The sequence below is a fragment of the Rhinolophus hipposideros genome, assembly GCF_964194185.1.
Source record: "Rhinolophus hipposideros genome assembly, chromosome: 25".
Classification (NCBI taxonomy): domain Eukaryota; kingdom Metazoa; phylum Chordata; class Mammalia; order Chiroptera; family Rhinolophidae; genus Rhinolophus; species Rhinolophus hipposideros.
Genome location: NC_138071.1, coordinates 13,308,513 through 13,326,081, shown reverse-complemented (window position 1 = coordinate 13,326,081; position 17,569 = coordinate 13,308,513). Strand labels below are relative to the sequence as shown.

Here is a 17,569-nt window from a genome sequence, read left to right as displayed (position 1 = left end):
CTGAGTCAGAGAAACTGTTTTAATCCTGACTCTGGGGAGTAGGTGTGTACATGTATAGAACAAGGTACCAGGCAGATAAAATCTAAGATCTTACCATTACGTACATTCAATTTCCTTTGTGAAATAGTTGCTGAAAAGTCTAACCCATAACTCTTGCCTCCTTGAAATGCACTGCTCCCCTAGTCATTCTGTGTTGACCATTTGCTCCTTCAGATTGTCAGCTTTTAAATATATGATATAAAAATTCTCAACTTTATCTACTCTGTCTACTCAAAGAAATTGCCTGAGGGTTAGGACTGTTACTTTTCCTTGCCACCTTTGCTAGGTGCTCAATCACTAGTGGACAGTGATAAAAATGATGCAATAGGAACAGGTGTGCTTTCTAGTTGGGAGATGAACAGTTTGCGCACCCGTCTGCTCAGCCCCACCCCAAACGAGGGAAGCCAAGGCCCCTTTTCTTAAGGAGCCTGCTTCCTTATCTCTTCCTCGGGTAGTGGCAGGTAAGAGCTGAGGAAAATCTATTTTCCGTCTGTCTAAGGCAGTCTGCTGAACAGGCAAAGTGGGTAGTAGGCAAAGGGAGTTGAGTAGTCCCCGCCTATCTTGCACTGGCGGCTGGCTGGGAGGAGGCTCCAAAAGACCCTGGTAATCTTCGTAAGAGGCATTGGGACAAACACAAGACTCAAGAACACCCCGGCCTCTGGAGACACTTTGCGCTCCTTTCCTCTTCTGGTTTTTCTCCGAAGGGGCAGGAGAACCTGGAAGATCCGGAAGGCGGGGAAGGGGCAGGGGTCCACTCGCTGATCCCGGCACGGGAGAGACCAGCTGGGTCTGAGCAGCCGCGTATAGGGGCGCGGAGGCGCGCTGTGCCAGAGCGGAGCCCGGGACTCGGGGTCCTCCCTCCTCCGAGCGGCCCCGCCCCGGGCATCAGGCCCCGCCCCGAAGGCCCCGCCCCCTCCCGGGCCCCGACTGGGCTGTGCTGACGCCCCACAGGGGGCCAGGGGAGCCTCCTGGCGGAGAGGCTCCGGCTGCCCAGAGCTGCGGCCTCCTTATGGAGGGGCCGCTCGCTCAGCCAGCCGGATGCGGGCCGCTCCCGCCGCCGCTGCAGGGAGGCGGAGCCGCCGCTGTTCCGGAGCCCGGAGCCCGGCAACACCCGGGACACGAGACAGCGGCGCAGCGGTGCAGCGCCCGCCGGCTGCAGGCCGGCTACGAGCCGGACAGGTGACGCCCAGGGCAAAGCGCGCGGGGCGCCTCCGGGGCGGGCGCGGCGGGGCGGGGCAGGGCCAGGCCCCACACACTTGCTCTCTTACCACCTCAACCTCTAACTTCCTGAAACCGGGCTCAGACGGACGCTGCGCAGCCAAGCTTCGGTTGGGGCTTGTAGGCGGGCACTGTGCAAAGGGTTCGGTGCTGCGTAGCACCGGGGAGCAGGTCGGAGAAACGCTCCCTAAAATCTTAGCCCTGGATCAGACCTCGACTACACCCCGGAGGACGCCTGGCCCAAGTGGCTCCAATTGCAGCGTTTCAAACAGTGCTTGTTGGAGTCCCTGTCTAACTTTGCTTAGTCCTCCTTAGCTGTTTCCTCCTATCTTCAGTCTGACTGGCAGGTGTAGGTGTCCAGATAGAGTGCGTCCTCAGAGCCAGGTGAGGACATGGTCCCTCCTTATTCACTAAGGCCTGATGATGCTGCCAGTGTAACTCACCTCGCGGTCTCTCCTAAGATTCAGGAACCCCTCCTATCCTTAGTCTGCTGGGGTCGGTAAGGGTCCCTGAAGGAAGAGTGTGGGAGGGTGTTGAACTGGACCCCCCCGGGACTGGCTGAAAAGAAGACAGTGGCTAATCTCTGGATTGTATCTCAGCTTGAAATGCAATCCCACTGTCCTTCTAGTCCAGAGGATTTGGACTTCTTTCTCATCTCCATCTGTTGGTGCCCAGCAGCTTGGGGAGGTGACCTGGAAGCCGGGTTGGGGGAGGGGTCTGCGGGAATTAGCCCTGCAGCTCTGCCCAGGGGATGGCCGCTTATGCAAGAACTTTTAACGGCTTAAGGGGCTGCTAGGTGAAGCCTGGCCCCTCCTGTCCCCGCAAGCTACCTCTCTAGAATTGACTCAGGTTCAGGCTACTCCATCCTTTCTCCCATCCTAGACATCCAGCTATTAGGGCTCAGGGTCCAGGGCGATAGGGAAAGGCCACAGGAGGTGAGGGTGTGGGCTGGAGCATTGACTTGATGGAGGCGTACCTTTGCTTCCACAAGTTACGTCCCCTGTCCAGGCTCAACAATGCTAATGTTGTTATTCCTCCCACACACACACAAACTCCCCCAGTCCTCCCCTCAAAAGTGTTTTGAAATTTTACGCATTCAAACAGCCCCAGACCAGACACAGAGCTCCTGGCTTGCTGCATGGACCTTGGTGCCCAGCTAGGACACCCACTGCCCAGAGGAATGGGCTGGTAGGGACTTTGGCCTACCCTTCTGCCCTGCTGCCCTCACAGATGCTAGGTGGGGAGTCTCAGAGGACCAATGGCCCTTCCCTGGGCTGAGGAGCTCTGCTCGTTGCCTCGGTGTCTCCTCCCCACGGAGGAAGCAGCTAGGGAAGATCAGGAAGAGGGGGTAGGAAAGCAGGAGTAGTGTGTGTGGAGGTGGGGTGGGATGGGGGGTGGATTAACAGTCTCTGGAAAAAGACAGCCTAACCCAGGACTGAGCCCAGCAGCTTAGAGTAATGAGAAGCCCTGACACAGGTCACACCGGGAGGGGGTGTGGGGCAGCAAGAGAAGGAGAGTAGGGCTGTGAGGTCTGTTGTCCCCACAACACAGCTGGCGGCCTCCTCCCCTGGGTCTGAGCCCCAGGCTGGGGCAGATGTCACTAGAGATGGCAGAACCCAGCTGCTGTCCTGGGCTCCAGCCCTGGTGGAACCCTGAGTAGTACCCTAGCCATTCTGACCCCATGCTGTAGAGGACAGTGACTCAGAGCAGGTCCCTTAGAGACAGAGAGAGACCACAGGGACAGCCTGTGCTCTGCGTGCAATGCAATTACAAGCCTGTCCTTCTATGGCTAGAAAGGTGTCCCAGGGTAACTCTGAATGGCCAGGGTGCTTTCTCTGGATTGTCTCACTGCTATGCCTCCAGGTGGCCAATAAGAGGTCCTAGTGTTGGTGCTCTCAGGATACCCCTCCCCCATATGGCATTTGCCCTCTGGATGGGTCTACAAGAGCTGAGGAATCAGAAGTGTCCCCCAGGTGTCCCTGGCAAGCTGGCCTCAGCCCCCACTCAGCAGAGAAGCCCAGCAGGCCCCCTCCCTCCTTGCCATGCCAGAGTGCCTTCAGAGGTCCTCAGCAGGAGCCCTGATGGGGAGAGAAGCTTGGGAGTCCGCTGTTCCCGTCCCCCCACAGTAAGAGGAAAGAGGACACTGCGGACATCTGTGAGTCTCCTCCAACACTCCCAGCTTCACGGGCCTCGTTGCCGTAGCTCAGTGGGAAGCCTCCCCTACCCTCTGTGCACAGATGGAACAGTCTGTACTTTCCTGTCAGGGTCCCGGGGGTGTCATTGGGGAGGCTGGGCATCCTAGGGAGACTCCCTTGGGCCTGGCTGCCACCACACTGCTGAGAGGTAAACAAACCCAGTCTCTCAGGGTTGGGGAGGGAGGAAGGGAGCGCCACAGAGCCACCTTGCCAGTGAGAGGACTGTGTCCCTGCCCTGCCTCTCACCTCACCAAGAAGTGAGCTGTGGGGAGGAGGAGGGAAGGAACCCTGATGTGTGGGTGGGGGATCTATTCTAGCTTTGGTCAGGGAGTAGTATTATCATTTCTGGTCACACAAGAGGGGTGCTCCTGCCACCCCACCTCCCCCCATGTGAATTAGTTTGCTACCTAATCTTACTGTCCCCATGTAGGTATCTGGGTCTTGCTGGGCCCATAGGACCTCACACTTCTGCTTTGGGTAATTCTCAAAACTTCTCTAGCCTCTGTCCTAGTTTGTATGCATACTTACCTGCCTAAACCAGGCCTGTGATCCTCCCTCATCTTCCCACCACACTACCTTCCCAAAGGAAAATCAACTTTCCTGTCTGGCGTTAAAAGCCCTGGTATACACACGGCTTTCTGAGCTGGGGACAGGGACATCAAACTGAAGCCCTGGACAGGAGTCAGAGACAGTCCTCCCACCCCCTTGCTTTCTGACTGGAGGTTTTGCATCTGTAAAGTGGGGATACCTAATTAATAGATTGTAGAGTAAATGTGATCACTTATGAAAAAATGCCTTGTAAACTGCAGAGGGCTTCAAGGCCACCCAAAGGTCAGGGAATGTGGTTAAGAATGCCCTCCTCCTAGGAATGATGTCGGAGTTAGGAAAGCCGGCTATAGTGCAGGGAGGGCGCAACCTCGACCTCCCGTGTGTTGGGGAGTTGTGAGCCCAGACAGCTCCTTCGGGTTCTGGGCCTGATCAGAGTCTGGGCCTGAGTCTGGGGGAATGACAAACCATGTTAGAGGTACCCCTGGGGGCGGGGAGCAGGGCCAGGGGAGACTCAGGCCGGTGGGGGCCGGCTGGTCTGGGATGGTCCAAGCAGGAGCAGAGACCCGGGACGCGGGGCGGTGGGGAGGGTACTGTGGGGGGGCCTGGAGGGCGGGACGAAGAGCAGCAGAGGGGGCGTGTCCAGGCCTGGTCCAGCCCCTCCCCCACTAGTCCCGCATCCCCTCCCCCGCCCGGGCCAGCGGGGCCACTGTGCCACTGCAGACCGCCCAGGGCGTGCGCGCGGCGGAGGTGGCTGGGCCGGACTCTGCCGGGCCCTTTGTGAGGCGCGGGGCGGAGGCGGCGGACTCCCGGGGGAGGGGCGGGAGAAGAGGGCGGTGCCCTGGGCCCGCCCCGCTGCTGCCGCAGCCCCCGCCCCCGGCCCGCCGGGCCCGCGACAGCAGCGTGGCCGCGGCGTCAGCAGCAGCAATAAGGCGGCAGCAGCAGCAGCGGCGGGGCGGCCCGCGCGGGTGTTTATGTCGGGTCGCGGTGTCCCCCAGCAGCATGGCGGACTACCTGATCAGCGGCGGCACCGGCTACGTGCCCGACGATGGGCTCACCGCGCCGCAGCTCTTCGCCAACGCCGACGGCCTCACCTACAAGTAAGCGCGGGGGGCCTCGGCCCCACCTGGGTGCGCTCACCCACGCGCCGCGACCCCCGGACTCCGGCCCTGCACGTGCAGCGCTCCCCGGTCGGTGACACCCCGCGCTCCCAGACCGGATTCGAACGACCTGGGCGGGGAGGCGGGGGGTGGGGAGCGCTGGGTAAGGGAAGGAAGGCGGCCCGTGCCGAGAGCAGACGGACGTGGCACAGCGACATCGCGGCCCTCGGTGCCGTGCCCCGTTTCTGGCTAGATCCGGGTACGGCCTCCCGCCTTCCCCCCTCGTGGGCATCTTGGCCGCATGAAGGGGCCTTGGGGTGTGTGGAAACGCGAGATGTGGGAGTTATGGAGACTTTTCCTAGACCTTGGTCCACGATCCCCTCTCTCAGTGTCGCTGGGAGGACAGAGGGGCCCTGCAGCCCCGCTGACACAGCTGCTTGGGTGTTGCCCCCAGGAGAGGCCCAGCTGGGCAGTTGGGATGGCTCCTTTTTCCAAGGTCCAGCCCTCTTTCTGTTTGTGCCCCTGCCCGCCCACAGGTTAGCCCTAGTAACCCCGCTGGGCATGAGTATTCTGTGACTGCCACCCCCAAGCCCACCCCGCATGGGATTTTGAAGTTCAAGACCTATCTATTTGCCTCTGGCTTAATTTGCTTTTCTACGGGCCCTGGGCCAGTTGTCCTGCCGGCTGCAGGCCTGGCACTAGCTCTCCTTCGGGCTGCAGGACCATGCCCATGCCAGGAAGGAGCATCAGAACCTGGGACTGGAGTGGAGTGGGATGCTGGTGAGCCAGGAGTACCGGTGCCCCGTCTCCTGCCAGTCCCTGCCCGCCCTTGCCTGTAAGCACCCCTGCTGGGCAGGCAGTTTCCCTAGACACCAGGATATAGTCACTCCTGAGGAGTGTCTCCTGCCTGCCCGTAGCTCAGGTGTGGGCCAGGTGAGCCGTGTATGTAATACCTAGTAAATGCCAAGGGGCCCAGATGCCACTATTTCTTCTCTGGCTTCTAAGCGAGCCGCAGAGTCCTCTTCCCTGTACACAAGAAAAGCTGCCACGGGGCAGGGGCAGTTAGGTTATTTCTTTGGTATTTGATGAGGGGAGGTAAGAGAGTATCTCTTTGATGTCTTTTTCACTGGAGTCTGCCAAGGAAACTCCCTAGAGAAACTTCTAGGACTCGCTCTTGGCCTTGAGGCAGGTTAAAGACCCCACCCCTCCCATCCACCCTGTACCTCTTCCTTCCTGTGCTGGGTGCCTGCAGTTTTGCTTCGCCTGGTTGGGAGTGTTCCTGAAGTGTGGGGCATTTACTTTTGGGGGTGCCTATCAAGGCCTGGTGATTTCAGGCCGATTAAGTCTGTCAGGGGCTGGTGGTGGGGGTCAGTGGGGGGTGGGTGCTGGGCGTTGGCACTGCCTTGCCATACCCGTGCAGGCCTGCATTCCCCTTCTGGGGTTTGCCCACCTTGGTGTTGGCAGCTGCCATGCTGTGGCTGGGGCCCCAGGGTCCTAGCCTAACCGTAAGGTCCTTTTCTCCCCTTTCCCATCCCAGGCCATGTCTACTGGTTACTGCAGTCCAACTGGGCAGACACTTAGCGACGCCTGCTCTGTCAGAACGTGCCCAGCCCACACTCAGCCCCCTGGGGTCCCTCTGAGCTGCTCTGAGCCCTGTGTGACTGAGCAGCCCCGACACTTGGCTGTGTGCAGCCTGTCCTGTGCTGTGGTGTTCATGTCACGCTGCACTTCTAACCTGTTCTCAGGTCTATCCCATGTCCACTCGTTGCCTCCCTCTATCAAGATTCAGATTGTCAAGAGCAGGCACTGCATCTGCCGTGTGTGGCTTTATGGGACTTTCTATGTTCCTTGACGAACTCGGAGTCCTGAAGGCAATAGACATTTTGGGCTAACTGCCTTGGTGGCGCCCCAGGTCTATAGACCTTTCATGGCCTTTGTGTCTAGCCCTGGACTGGGGTCAGCAAGATGCTAGTGGGGAGCTCAAGGGTGGGCCAGCCCTGAAGGGGCAGCAGGTATCAGAGGGCTCCAGTCTCTGCCCATCCCTACCCCCAGGCTGCCTCCGCTGGCAGGGCAGGCCCTACCCCTTTCAGGTACCCCTCCCCACCTAGAAACACTCCCTCTTCTCTCTTCACAGCGACTTCCTGATTCTCCCAGGATTCATAGACTTCATAGCTGATGAGGTGGTGAGTACCTCTTTTGCTAACCAGGGGGAGAGGGGCTGTGTATGTTGTACAAGAGGCTGACTTCCTGTTCAAGAGCGGGTTGGAGGAGAGGCTTTTCTTGGGAATGTGGTGGATGTAGCCTTTATTGCTGTCATAGAAGCTGGCACAGTGCAATGGGTTATGCCTAATGGGGCAGAGGCAGCTGTGGGGATTCAGGGGTATCCTGAGTGATGGGCCGGGCCCAGCGCCAAAGGGCTCTCTGGCACTGATGGAGCCTGCAGTAGAGTTCAGAAGGCCCTGAGAGGGGACGTGTATATGTGCCTGCCTTCATTACAGTAGACCAGAAGGATTAGGTTTTATCTGAAATGCTGAGTAAGGACATGATAGAAGCCAGTCAAATTATGGAGACGATGAAGTGGACGGGTTTGTTCACGGAGCTCAATATACAAGAACTGGTTTGGAGAAGTTAGATTTTTGGACAAATCCAAAGAATCACAATGCCTTACTTACCGGAGGGGCTCAGCAATGAGTCAAGTGAATGAACAATGTCCTTTACTCATGAACATATGACAAACTTCGCAGAAGCCAAGGGGTAGTACTGATGGGTGTAAGTCATTTCATGGAAAAGTTAGATTATGCTATGATGAATTCATACACATTACAAAAATAGTTTCTCTTCTGGTGCTGTTATCATTGATATTTCTTCAGGTCTGATTGTCACGAAAAGTCAGGGGCCTGAGTGTATACATTAGGGAAGCTTATGTCCAGTTTCCCTAATGTATACCCAGTGCTGACCCAGACAGATTTTTTAGGGGGAAATTTGGGTTATTCAGGATATTTCCCTTACGGCAGCAACCAGGAAACCTTCTTGGTTCAGCTATTCAGTTTAACCAAGTTTACCAAGCACCCTGGTTTTGTGCCAGTCCCTGGGCAGTATGCTAAGAAGAGAGGGTTAGAAAAGACCCCTCCTGGCCGTCAAGGGTCTTCCTGGCCTCTGTCAGGAAGGCTGTGTTTCTTCTCCTGTGGTACGACGAGAGAGGAGAAGGGGGAGTTTTCTAGACTGTGGGGTAGGGTTCTGAACCAGGGTCTGTAGATGGACTTCAGAGGCCTGTGACTCTTCAAAAATTATGTAACAAAGTCTGTTTGGGGGGCTAGGATCCACAGGTGTTGGCCTAAATTTTGGAGGGGTCTGTGATCTGGCCCTATTTACCATTCGTAGGCAGATGCCTCCCAAATGTATACTTGCAGTCCTGGCCTCTCCCTGGAGCTGCAGACTCTTAGTCACCTACTTTCTTGTCTGTCTAATGACTCCTTCCCATGCCTCCGCCCTTCCAGTTACCAGCATCTCCCACCTGGACCCGTCAGCAGCCTCGTTGGCGGTACCCCTGCCTCAGGCCTTTTCACCTAGAATTCGTTCTCCACTTCAGACGGAGCCTGAGTGACATCTTTAAAACATAAACTAGATCATGTCTCTCCTCTGCCTGAGACCCTCCAATGTCTTCTCATCTCAGAGTCCAATCTAAGCTCCTCCCCCTGGTTTTCAAGGCTACACTTCCTTGCCCCACCCCCGCCTGCCCCTCCCACCTCAACCCCTGCCTCTCTCTCTTCCCTTTACTCCACTAGCCTTTATCTTTTTAAAATACATCTCAGGAAGACATGGAATCAGAGGCAGGTTTTACACACAGCTCCCTCTGCCTAGAGCGCAATGGACCCTCAGACTTTGGCTTGATTGGTTTCCACTTGTCACCTCCCAAGAAAGGCTTTCCTGACCAGTACATCCTCTTCCAGGGGTCACTTGGTCTTATTGCTTTTCTTTGGCGCCTTCATCTTGACTGAAATAATTTCGTACATGTGTTCCGCGATTGCCCTCTCTCTTCCCAGGTAGAATTGAAGCTCCAGGAGAGATAGCAGGGGCCTCATCTGTTGTTCACTGCTATATATCCTGGTGCTGGGTACATGTAGGAGCTCAGCAAATGTTTGCGTGAATAATAAATCTCTTCACGTAGACTGTGCCTTCCTCCTTAGGACCTGACTTCAGCTCTGACTCGGAAGATTACGCTGAAGACACCGCTGATCTCCTCCCCCATGGACACTGTGACAGAGGCTGACATGGCCATCGCTATGGCTGTGAGTCGGGCACCTGGGAAGGGGCCTGCCTGGCGTCAGGAGGAATGGGTATCAGAGGAGGGGTGTGCAGAGTGAGGAGGGGAGGCCTCCTGGCTCTGACCACGCTTCCCTTCCACCCCAGCTGATGGGCGGTATTGGTTTCATTCACCACAACTGCACCCCAGAGTTCCAGGCCAACGAGGTGCGGAAGGTCAAGGCAAGTACCAGGCCCATCCCCAGAAAGAAGATGCCACCTGGCAGCCCCCACTTCACAGACCCTTCTAGCATCCTTTGCCAGCCCTGCAGGCTGTCTCATTCCCTGGCTGATTGCTATAGGGTCTTGTTAATTGCCCTTCTCCCCAATGGGGGCACAGGGCCCAGCCCTCATTCTCACTGGCTCCTCACCCCATGAGGGCCCTGGCTTCTCTGTGGCATAGCCAGGACATCCTCTGCTCCCTGGGGCCGGGCTGCACCCCATGTCTGGCTTTCTTTCAGCCGTTTCCTTCCTTTCTCTGCCCACAGAAATTTGAACAGGGCTTCATCACAGACCCCGTGGTGCTGAGCCCCTCACACACTGTAGGTGATGTGCTGGAGGCCAAGATTCGGCATGGCTTCTCTGGCATCCCCATCACTGAGACGGGCGCCATGGGCAGCAAGCTGGTGGGCATCGTCACCTCCCGAGACATCGACTTTCTGGCCGAGAAGGACCACACCACCCTCCTCCGTGAGGTACCTGCAAGCACAGGGAAAGCGTGGCAGGGAGAGAGTACCCTACACCCTGGGACCTCAGGATGGTGCCTGTGACCAGGGACCAGTGGGAGGTCTGGCTCCCTTCTCTCTCACCTGCCAACCTGCAGGCAAATGTTCCTGGCCCCACAGGTGATGACACCGCGGAATGAGCTGGTGGTGGCTCCAGCGGGTGTGACGTTGAAAGAGGCAAATGAGATCCTGCAGCGCAGCAAGAAAGGTACCGAAGAGTGGGCAGAAAACCCAAGACCGCCCCAGCCTGGCTCCCTGTACCCCAGCTCCCCTGTTCCTTCAAGTCTTGCAGGTTGTCCCAGCAACCAGCCTGAGTCTTGGGAAGGTTGGCATAACCCCAGGCTGGAGCATGATTCCTGAGGTTCTTTTCCTGGCTTAGGAAAACCTGTCCCTTATTCATCATCTGCACAGTATGTTTCCCCAAAAAAACTAGTCCTGTGAAATGTTCGTCATAGAAAAAGGGCTCTATGGTCTTACAAGTCTGAAAAACGCTCTTTTTTTGTATCCCTCATCTTGCACAAAGAACTGTACGTTAGCTTATTAAAGACTCAGAAGTCCTGCAATTAAATTTGTTTGACATCGGGGCTGTTGACATAACATTCATTAGGACCCCGTGGGAGACACCGGAACATGCTTCCCTGGTCCATACTGGGTTGTTCTCTGGGGGTATTGGGCAGGGCACATGTTCCTCCCTGCAGGACAGCCTCACGTTTGTGCCCTGGCTAGGAGTTTTAGACCACTGTGGCCCGTGGCCCAGCAGGTGAAAGGCTGCCACTACTCAGGAACTGCCCACCCCAGCCTGGCCAGGCCACAGGGCAGGAAGAGCTCCAGGAACCCTCTTGGCTGCAAGGTTTCTTTGCTTCCTGTTCCCTGGGAAGAGATCCAGGTCCCTAGGAGCGCTTCCTGGGTGGGTGCTGCCACCTAGTGGCTAGTTTGGGTACTCTAGTGACCTCAGGTGTGGTTTATTTTCATCCTTACCTCCCCCACTTCCCACCCCCAGTCCCCAGAGGCTGCTCTTTCATCATACCTCTGTATTCCTCAACAGGGAAGCTGCCCATTGTCAATAATCACGATGAGCTAGTGGCCATCATTGCCCGCACTGATCTGAAGAAGAACCGCGACTACCCTCTGGCCTCCAAGGATTCCCACAAGCAACTGCTGTGTGGGGCAGCCGTGGGCACCCGCGAGGACGACAAATATCGCCTGGACCTGCTCACCCAGGCAGGCGCTGATGTCATAGTGCTGGTACGGCACTGCCCTGGGGCCTACGTGGTTTTGTAGAGGCTTAGGAAGACCCAAGTTCGCCTCTAATTAAGCCTCGAGTCAGAATTAGGGGGGTCAGTGGTACTCTGACCGCTCAGACCAACTGTGGACCCCTCGGAGGGCCTTCTGGGCATGCTCATAAGTTGACCCTAATGGTTATAGCTCACATTCATGGAGGACATTTCACTTGCCAGGCCCGACACTAAGACCTTTATGTAGATGAACTAATTTAATCCTCCCAACAGCCCCCTGAGGTACAATTACCATGGCCCTGGTTGGATGCAGAAACCAAGGCTGAGGGGGTTAAGTACTTTCCTTTGGTGAGTGAGTTGGTGGGAACAGGCTAGGCCCCAGGCAACCTTGCAGTGAGGACCAGTCCATCGGTGCATATGAAAGGGCTTTGTCTGCTCTGAAAGCATACATTAATGGTGCGTAACCTTTCGGGAAAGCAGGCCTCTGAGAACCAGCTGAGAGCTGTCAATGGTCTTCTCAGGAAAAGAAAAAAAAGAAAAAAGCATTCTCATAACATTTTTCATATTATTTCAGGAGTTTGTCCACCTCAGAGCTCCCTCCCCCAGGGAGGACCTCCCGCCATCATAACCTCAGCTTTCCCATCCCCCTCCTCACAGGATTCATCCCAAGGGAACTCGGTATATCAGATCGCCATGGTGCACTATATCAAGCAGAAGTACCCCCACCTCCAGGTGATTGGGGGGAATGGTGAGTGTGGAGTTGCCCGCTTGCCCCCTTGCCCCCTCACTTCCTATCCTTCAGCATCCTGAGGTGATGGCTTTGCGCCTGCATGAGGGGCAGGGGCCTGAAGGTCACTGTAAGGTGGAAGGGTGGCTAGACTGGAGTCCCAGGGCGCCCCAGGGTAGGCACATCCCGTCCTCACACTGTGCCTCTTTCCCACCCCTCCTCCCAGTAGTGACAGCAGCGCAGGCCAAGAATCTGATCGACGCTGGTGTGGACGGGCTGCGTGTGGGCATGGGCTGTGGCTCCATCTGCATCACCCAAGAAGGTGGGTGTCAGTAAGAAAAGTGACGTCCACTTAGGACACCCTGCCGGCCCTCCACAGGCCCCTTGGGCCTCACTCTTGTTCCACAGATGCATGCTGAGTGCTCATTCTGCCAGCCACTTCCTGGGATGGTGGGCTCAGGGCTGATCTGGCCCCGTTGATTTGGGGGGAGGTAGGTGTAAGATGAGGTTACCAAGAGTTCTGGGGGTGCGCCAGCCTGCCTCTCAGATTCTGGGTAAGGAGGCCCCAGCTGGAGGCCCACGGCTGGTAGGACTGCTTCTCTGAGGTGCTTGTGGGAAGCCAGTCGGGATTTGGATTAGCTTCGTGACAAGGCAGATACTTAAGATGGAGACAATATGTCCTTGACTATCTAAGGATATACACCTTATTACTATGTGCTGATAGTCAGGGAAGGGTTCCACCGAGTCACAAAGCCCTTCTGCAGGAGGGGTTCCTAAACATGAAGCGGGGGAGAGTGAGACCATGACATGTGTCCCCATGACATGTGCTTCCTGAGGCTGGTGTCTGATTGGTGGGTCGTGGCTTTGTCTGAAGGGGTGGATCTGGCCCCTCTACTGAGCGTCATTTCTTCAGAACACTTGAGTGACCCATTTGTGTCTTCTCTGCCCCTAAACATCTCCCCTTTGGTTTTCACAGCCTCTGCTTTTAAGTGTCTCCTCATCACCTTAGCTGACTACTGTGGCGAAATGTGGGCCTTCTGTTAGTCACTGTACAAACATTAATTGGGCACCTGCTGTGTATCAGGCACTATTCTAAACTTTGGGATGCAATAGGGACCAAACAAAGAAAAGATACTTCCAGAGAAGGCTTCTTTCCTACTTTATCCAGCCTTGCATCCATCCCTAGAAAAGTGCTGGTTCCTTAGAATTCCCACTTAAAACCTAATACTTATGGACCTTGGACAGTTAAACTTAAAGAAATGCAAACCAATATCCCCAAGGAGGCCACCAGTACCCAACCCTAGTAACAGGCCTTGCAAATGAAAGCCTCGAAGGGGAACTTATATATGGAGAGAGGTGAGTGGGGACTACCAGGCCTGAGAGCACCGATCTGGGTGGAGGTGCAGTACTCTGCAGGCCAGTACTGACACCCTTCCCCCATCAGAATCCCCCATAGTGCTGTCATGGGGGCTGGGCTGGGTCCCTGGAATGACATTCACCCTAGTGTTATTGCTGCCACCTATCTGAGTGGAGCTAGGGCCCAAGGAGAAAGGAGTCTGTCCCTGGCCCCTGTGTTGCTGTTGACACCTCTGTCTTGTGTCCCCTCCCGCAGTGATGGCCTGTGGTCGGCCCCAGGGCACTGCGGTGTACAAGGTGGCTGAGTACGCCCGGCGCTTTGGGGTGCCGGTCATAGCTGATGGCGGCATCCAGACCGTGGGGCATGTGGTCAAGGCCCTGGCCCTTGGAGCTTCCACAGGTGAGAGGATCTGCGGGGGAGGGTGCAGGTCAGTGAGGGCCTGGGCGCTGGCTGCGGCCGTGGGAGGGCTATGAGCTAGAGGCACTGATTCCCACCCCCACCATTGCAGTGATGATGGGCTCCCTGCTGGCCGCCACCACGGAGGCCCCCGGCGAGTACTTCTTCTCGGATGGGGTGAGGCTCAAGAAGTACCGGGGCATGGGCTCCTTGGATGCCATGGAGAAGAGCAGCAGCAGCCAGAAACGATATTTCAGGTGAGCCCCGGCCCCAGGCATGTCAGCCTACTACCCTTCAAGGGTCCATACATACCTTTGACTTCCCAAGATGGCACCGGTAGCAGACCAGGGATAGCACGTGGCCACCTGACTCTGAATCCATTCTTTTTTGTGCTGTAGACCAGGGAGTGGCTGCTTTGGGGGCCCTGCTGCGTGGTATCCCCGCTGCTGGTGCCCTTGAGAGGTGAGGTAGGGTCCCCTGAGCTGGGGGCTGCCTGGCTCAGTCTCCCTGTCCTCCATGCAGTGAGGGTGATAAGGTGAAGATCGCACAGGGCGTCTCGGGCTCCATCCAGGACAAAGGCTCCATTCAGAAGTTCGTGCCCTACCTCATCGCAGGGATCCAGCATGGCTGCCAGGATATCGGTGCCCGGAGCCTGTCTGTCCTGCGGTGAGTGCCGTGAGGAGGGAGCAGCTGGCGAGGGGCCTCTGGAGGGCCCCTGGCTCCCCCATGCCCACTCTTCCCCTACTCTGCCCTTGGTACCCTGACCTGCTCCATCAACCTGCCTGCAGGTCCATGATGTACTCAGGAGAGCTCAAGTTTGAGAAGCGGACTATGTCGGCTCAGATTGAGGGTGGTGTCCACGGCCTGCACTCGTAAGTGTGGTGGCCTCCTTGCCCTCGCTGGCTGGCACTGGGTTGGGCAGGGGGGACTGTGGTTCAGGGGCGGAGCTGAGGTTTCAGGGACCCCGTGGGCCATCTGCACCAAGGATGGGTGCTGCGGCAGGTGACCCTATCACCCTCTCCTGTAGGGCCCAGCTCACCCTTGAACCCTGTCCTTTAGCTCCTGTGCAGGCAGGCCCCTCCCATCCCCCCGAGCAGGGCAAGGGAGCTGTGGCCGCTAGCCCCTCCTAGGCTCCCTGGCCCTTGCTTGCATAGAAGCTTGGTGGCTTGTGGCAGGGGCTAGCAGTGCTGAGCTCTTGCTGGTGGTGGCCCCAGGCAGGCAGGTGGAGGCTGGGGGCATGAGCCCTCTGGTGGGGAGAGGGCAGAGAGATGGACTCCAGGGCCAGCGCTGGGGGGACCAGGGGTGGGGGCAGTGCTAGTTGGCAGCAGTCATAGCCGGCATGCGGCCCTGCCCGGTAGAGGGCCTGTCCCCCCAGGCATAGGCCGGCATCTAACCTGTGTCTCTTTCTGCCCCATCCTCCCGTAGCTATACCTTTCTGCCGTGTAAGTAACCGCGCTGCCCGGGCCAAGTGTAGAGTAGAGCAGGGGCAGTCTGGGTGGGACCCCAGCTGGGGGTGGGGAGCACTGCCTTGGGGGTGGCGCTGGGGGCGTAATCATGGGACCTGGACCCTAGGACTAGCACTGTGGTGGGGGCAGCTATCAGTGGCTGCTCCTCCAGCAGGAACATCCCTTTTTGGGATACAGAGAGATGTCCCTGACCACAGGCCTAAGGCTGCCCTGTCTTAGACTGGATCCAGTGACCACAAGGGGCCTAGGCCACCGTGTGTGCAGGGATGGGTGGAGACATGGGTGGCAGAGGTCCAGCGTGGTCTGAGCTTGCTCTGCGAGGAGGGGCCGTACCGTCCCGAGCTCGCTCTCCACCCTGGCACTGAGGACAGGCCACTTAGCAGTGGCTGTGGCCAAAATGAGCATGGCTGTCTCTGGACCTGGCCTGATTCTTCCAGGAGCCTTGGCCTGAGGCAGACTGAGGCACAGAGCCTGCTCTTTTCCCTCTGCCCCGCCCCCCCCCCCACGGCTGAGAGGCAGGGGCTTGGGCAGTTCTCTGCCACTCTTGCAGCTGGGGGCCGCCTGGCACCCCAGGGCCTGAGCAAGGGGATCTGGGAAGGGAGCAGGGTCCACATGTCCACTCTCGGCTGCCCTCTTGCCTTGTCCCCACAGTTACGAGAAGCGGCTGTACTGAGGACGGTGGTGGAGGCCCAGGCGGCGGAGGGGGTACACCCCAGGGGTCCCCTTTGGGCACAGCCTCCCTCCATAACTGAGTGGTCCATAGATTTGCACTACGGGTTCCCCAGCTCCTTTCCAGGGAGAGAGCAGGGGAGGGCCTGGGAGTCTGCGGCCCCTCGCTGTCCCCCCCCCCCCCCCCCCGCAGAGTCAGGACTGCTCCTGGGGCCTGGCTGCCCTGGGAGCCCCCTAGGTTCCCCCTTCTTCAGTCCCCTTGAGCCCACCAGCCTGGGCTCCCAGGCCCTGTGCCTGCCTCAGGTCTTTCTTGCTGCAGCCTGCTCCAGCCCGGCTCCCATCCCTGGGGCACGTGGCTCCTCCTGGCTTCTCCTGTAGGGCACCTCCCTCCCCACCCCCCCATGGAAATGGTGCTCTCCTGGCCCTGCCTCTGGCCCCTTCTTGGACTGCTGCCCCCTCAGCCACGGGGCACTTCTGGGCTCCTGACCTAAGCCAGAGGGAGGTCTCTGCCCCCTTCCCCTGGCCCTAGGTTACCTGCTCCTCAGGCCACTCCCCCAGTCCCCTGCCCTGCAGGGGGAGGCAGCCCATCATTCCTGACTTACTACCATCCCCAGGTGTACCATACCTGCCCTCTCCTCTCAGCTGCAGTTGAAGGCTTTAACTTTGCACACTTTGGGTCACAGTTACGTCATTGTATATTAAATAATCTGAATAAACCAGGAGGTCACAATGCCTCTGCCATCCTGTCTCTATCCCTTACCCACTGGGCAGCTCGCCCCAGTCCTGGTGGTGAGCTGGAATCCAGAGCCTATCAGAGCCAGGCCATGGGTGGGTGGGGGCACTGGGCCCAGCCTCCCCAGGAATGTGATGAAAATGTTGTGGGACTCCAGGTAGTGCTGGTGCAGGTGGCCACATGGTAGGAGGTCTCCCAGGCCTGTGCCCACACCGGCGTGCCCCCCTGCTGCCAACCGGCCAGTAGGCTATGCCGGCAGGTAGTATCGCAGAGAGAGCGTCGGCGTCTGTAGAAGACTGGCATTAGGGGCCTCCTCGGCAGCTGCCAGAAAGCGCCCATCTCAGCCTTGTAATGCTGAGCGGTGCAGCCCTGCACAGGTGGAGTTAGAGTCTGGCTGTGGCCCTGACCACAAGGCCCAGGGCCTTGGTCTCATCAGCAGTCTCTCCCGTGGGTATCAGGTAGAGGGGATTAGTGCCCACTGTTCATAATCAGCTCAAGGCCCACCTCCCAGCCTCCAGCCCCTCCTGGTGGGACAGCACTGATACATGGGCTGCCGCATATCCCAAGTTCAGGGTCCTGGGCCATGCACACTACCTTCTGCCTCTGCTGCTGTAGTTGAGTAGTGGTCACACAGCTGTCCCATTGAAGTACAGACACCGCTCAGGATTGGAAGCAAGGAAGAGGGTCTGGAATGCTCTGGTGGAGGGAATGAGCAGAGAGGGTGCAGGAGGCCATTGTTTGTGGGTAAGGAGGAGCTGGGAACATTCCCATGAGTGCCAGGAGGGACTACCTCAGCCACGCTTGGCATGCCATGCCATTACCTGTGCTCCCTCAGGCCCTTCCAAGCCAAGGCACCAGTCG

At 57.7% G+C, this 17,569-nt stretch overlaps 1 protein-coding gene across 6 annotated transcripts; it reads left to right on the top strand.

The window, feature by feature from the left end:
* The first annotated feature begins 964 nt into the window (after positions 1 to 964).
* On the top strand, positions 965 to 16,707 carry IMPDH1 (inosine monophosphate dehydrogenase 1). 6 transcript variants are annotated; one of them, XM_081038147.1, is made up of 16 exons: positions 965 to 1,218; positions 5,000 to 5,098; positions 7,233 to 7,281; positions 9,286 to 9,387; positions 9,509 to 9,583; positions 9,889 to 10,095; positions 10,246 to 10,333; positions 11,171 to 11,370; positions 12,018 to 12,108; positions 12,314 to 12,409; positions 13,700 to 13,843; positions 13,953 to 14,097; positions 14,363 to 14,506; positions 14,629 to 14,712; positions 15,266 to 15,282; positions 15,958 to 16,707. In XM_081038147.1, the coding sequence occupies exons 1-16, from the start codon at positions 1,049 to 1,051 to the stop codon at positions 16,056 to 16,058; spliced, it is 1,812 nt and encodes a 603-aa protein (XP_080894273.1). In that variant the 5' UTR covers positions 965 to 1,048; the 3' UTR covers positions 16,059 to 16,707. The 6 variants fall into 6 exon arrangements, with proteins under 6 accessions (XP_080894273.1, XP_080894276.1, XP_080894275.1 ...); XM_081038148.1 differs by having other exon boundaries at positions 1,005 to 1,218; positions 4,997 to 5,098; positions 12,317 to 12,409; XM_081038146.1 differs by having other exon boundaries at positions 1,005 to 1,218; positions 4,997 to 5,098.
* The last annotated feature ends 862 nt before the right edge of the window (positions 16,708 to 17,569 follow it).

Coding starts and splice junctions, on each gene's coding strand:
- IMPDH1 (XM_081038146.1), top strand. CDS start 1,049: ATGGAGGGGCCGCTCGCTCAGCCAGCCGGATGCGGGCCGCTCCCGCCG. Junction 5,099..7,232: donor GCCGACGGCCTCACCTACAA/GTAAGCGCGGGG, acceptor CTCTCTTCACAG/CGACTTCCTGATTCTCCCAG. Junction 9,388..9,508: donor ACATGGCCATCGCTATGGCT/GTGAGTCGGGCA, acceptor CTTCCACCCCAG/CTGATGGGCGGTATTGGTTT.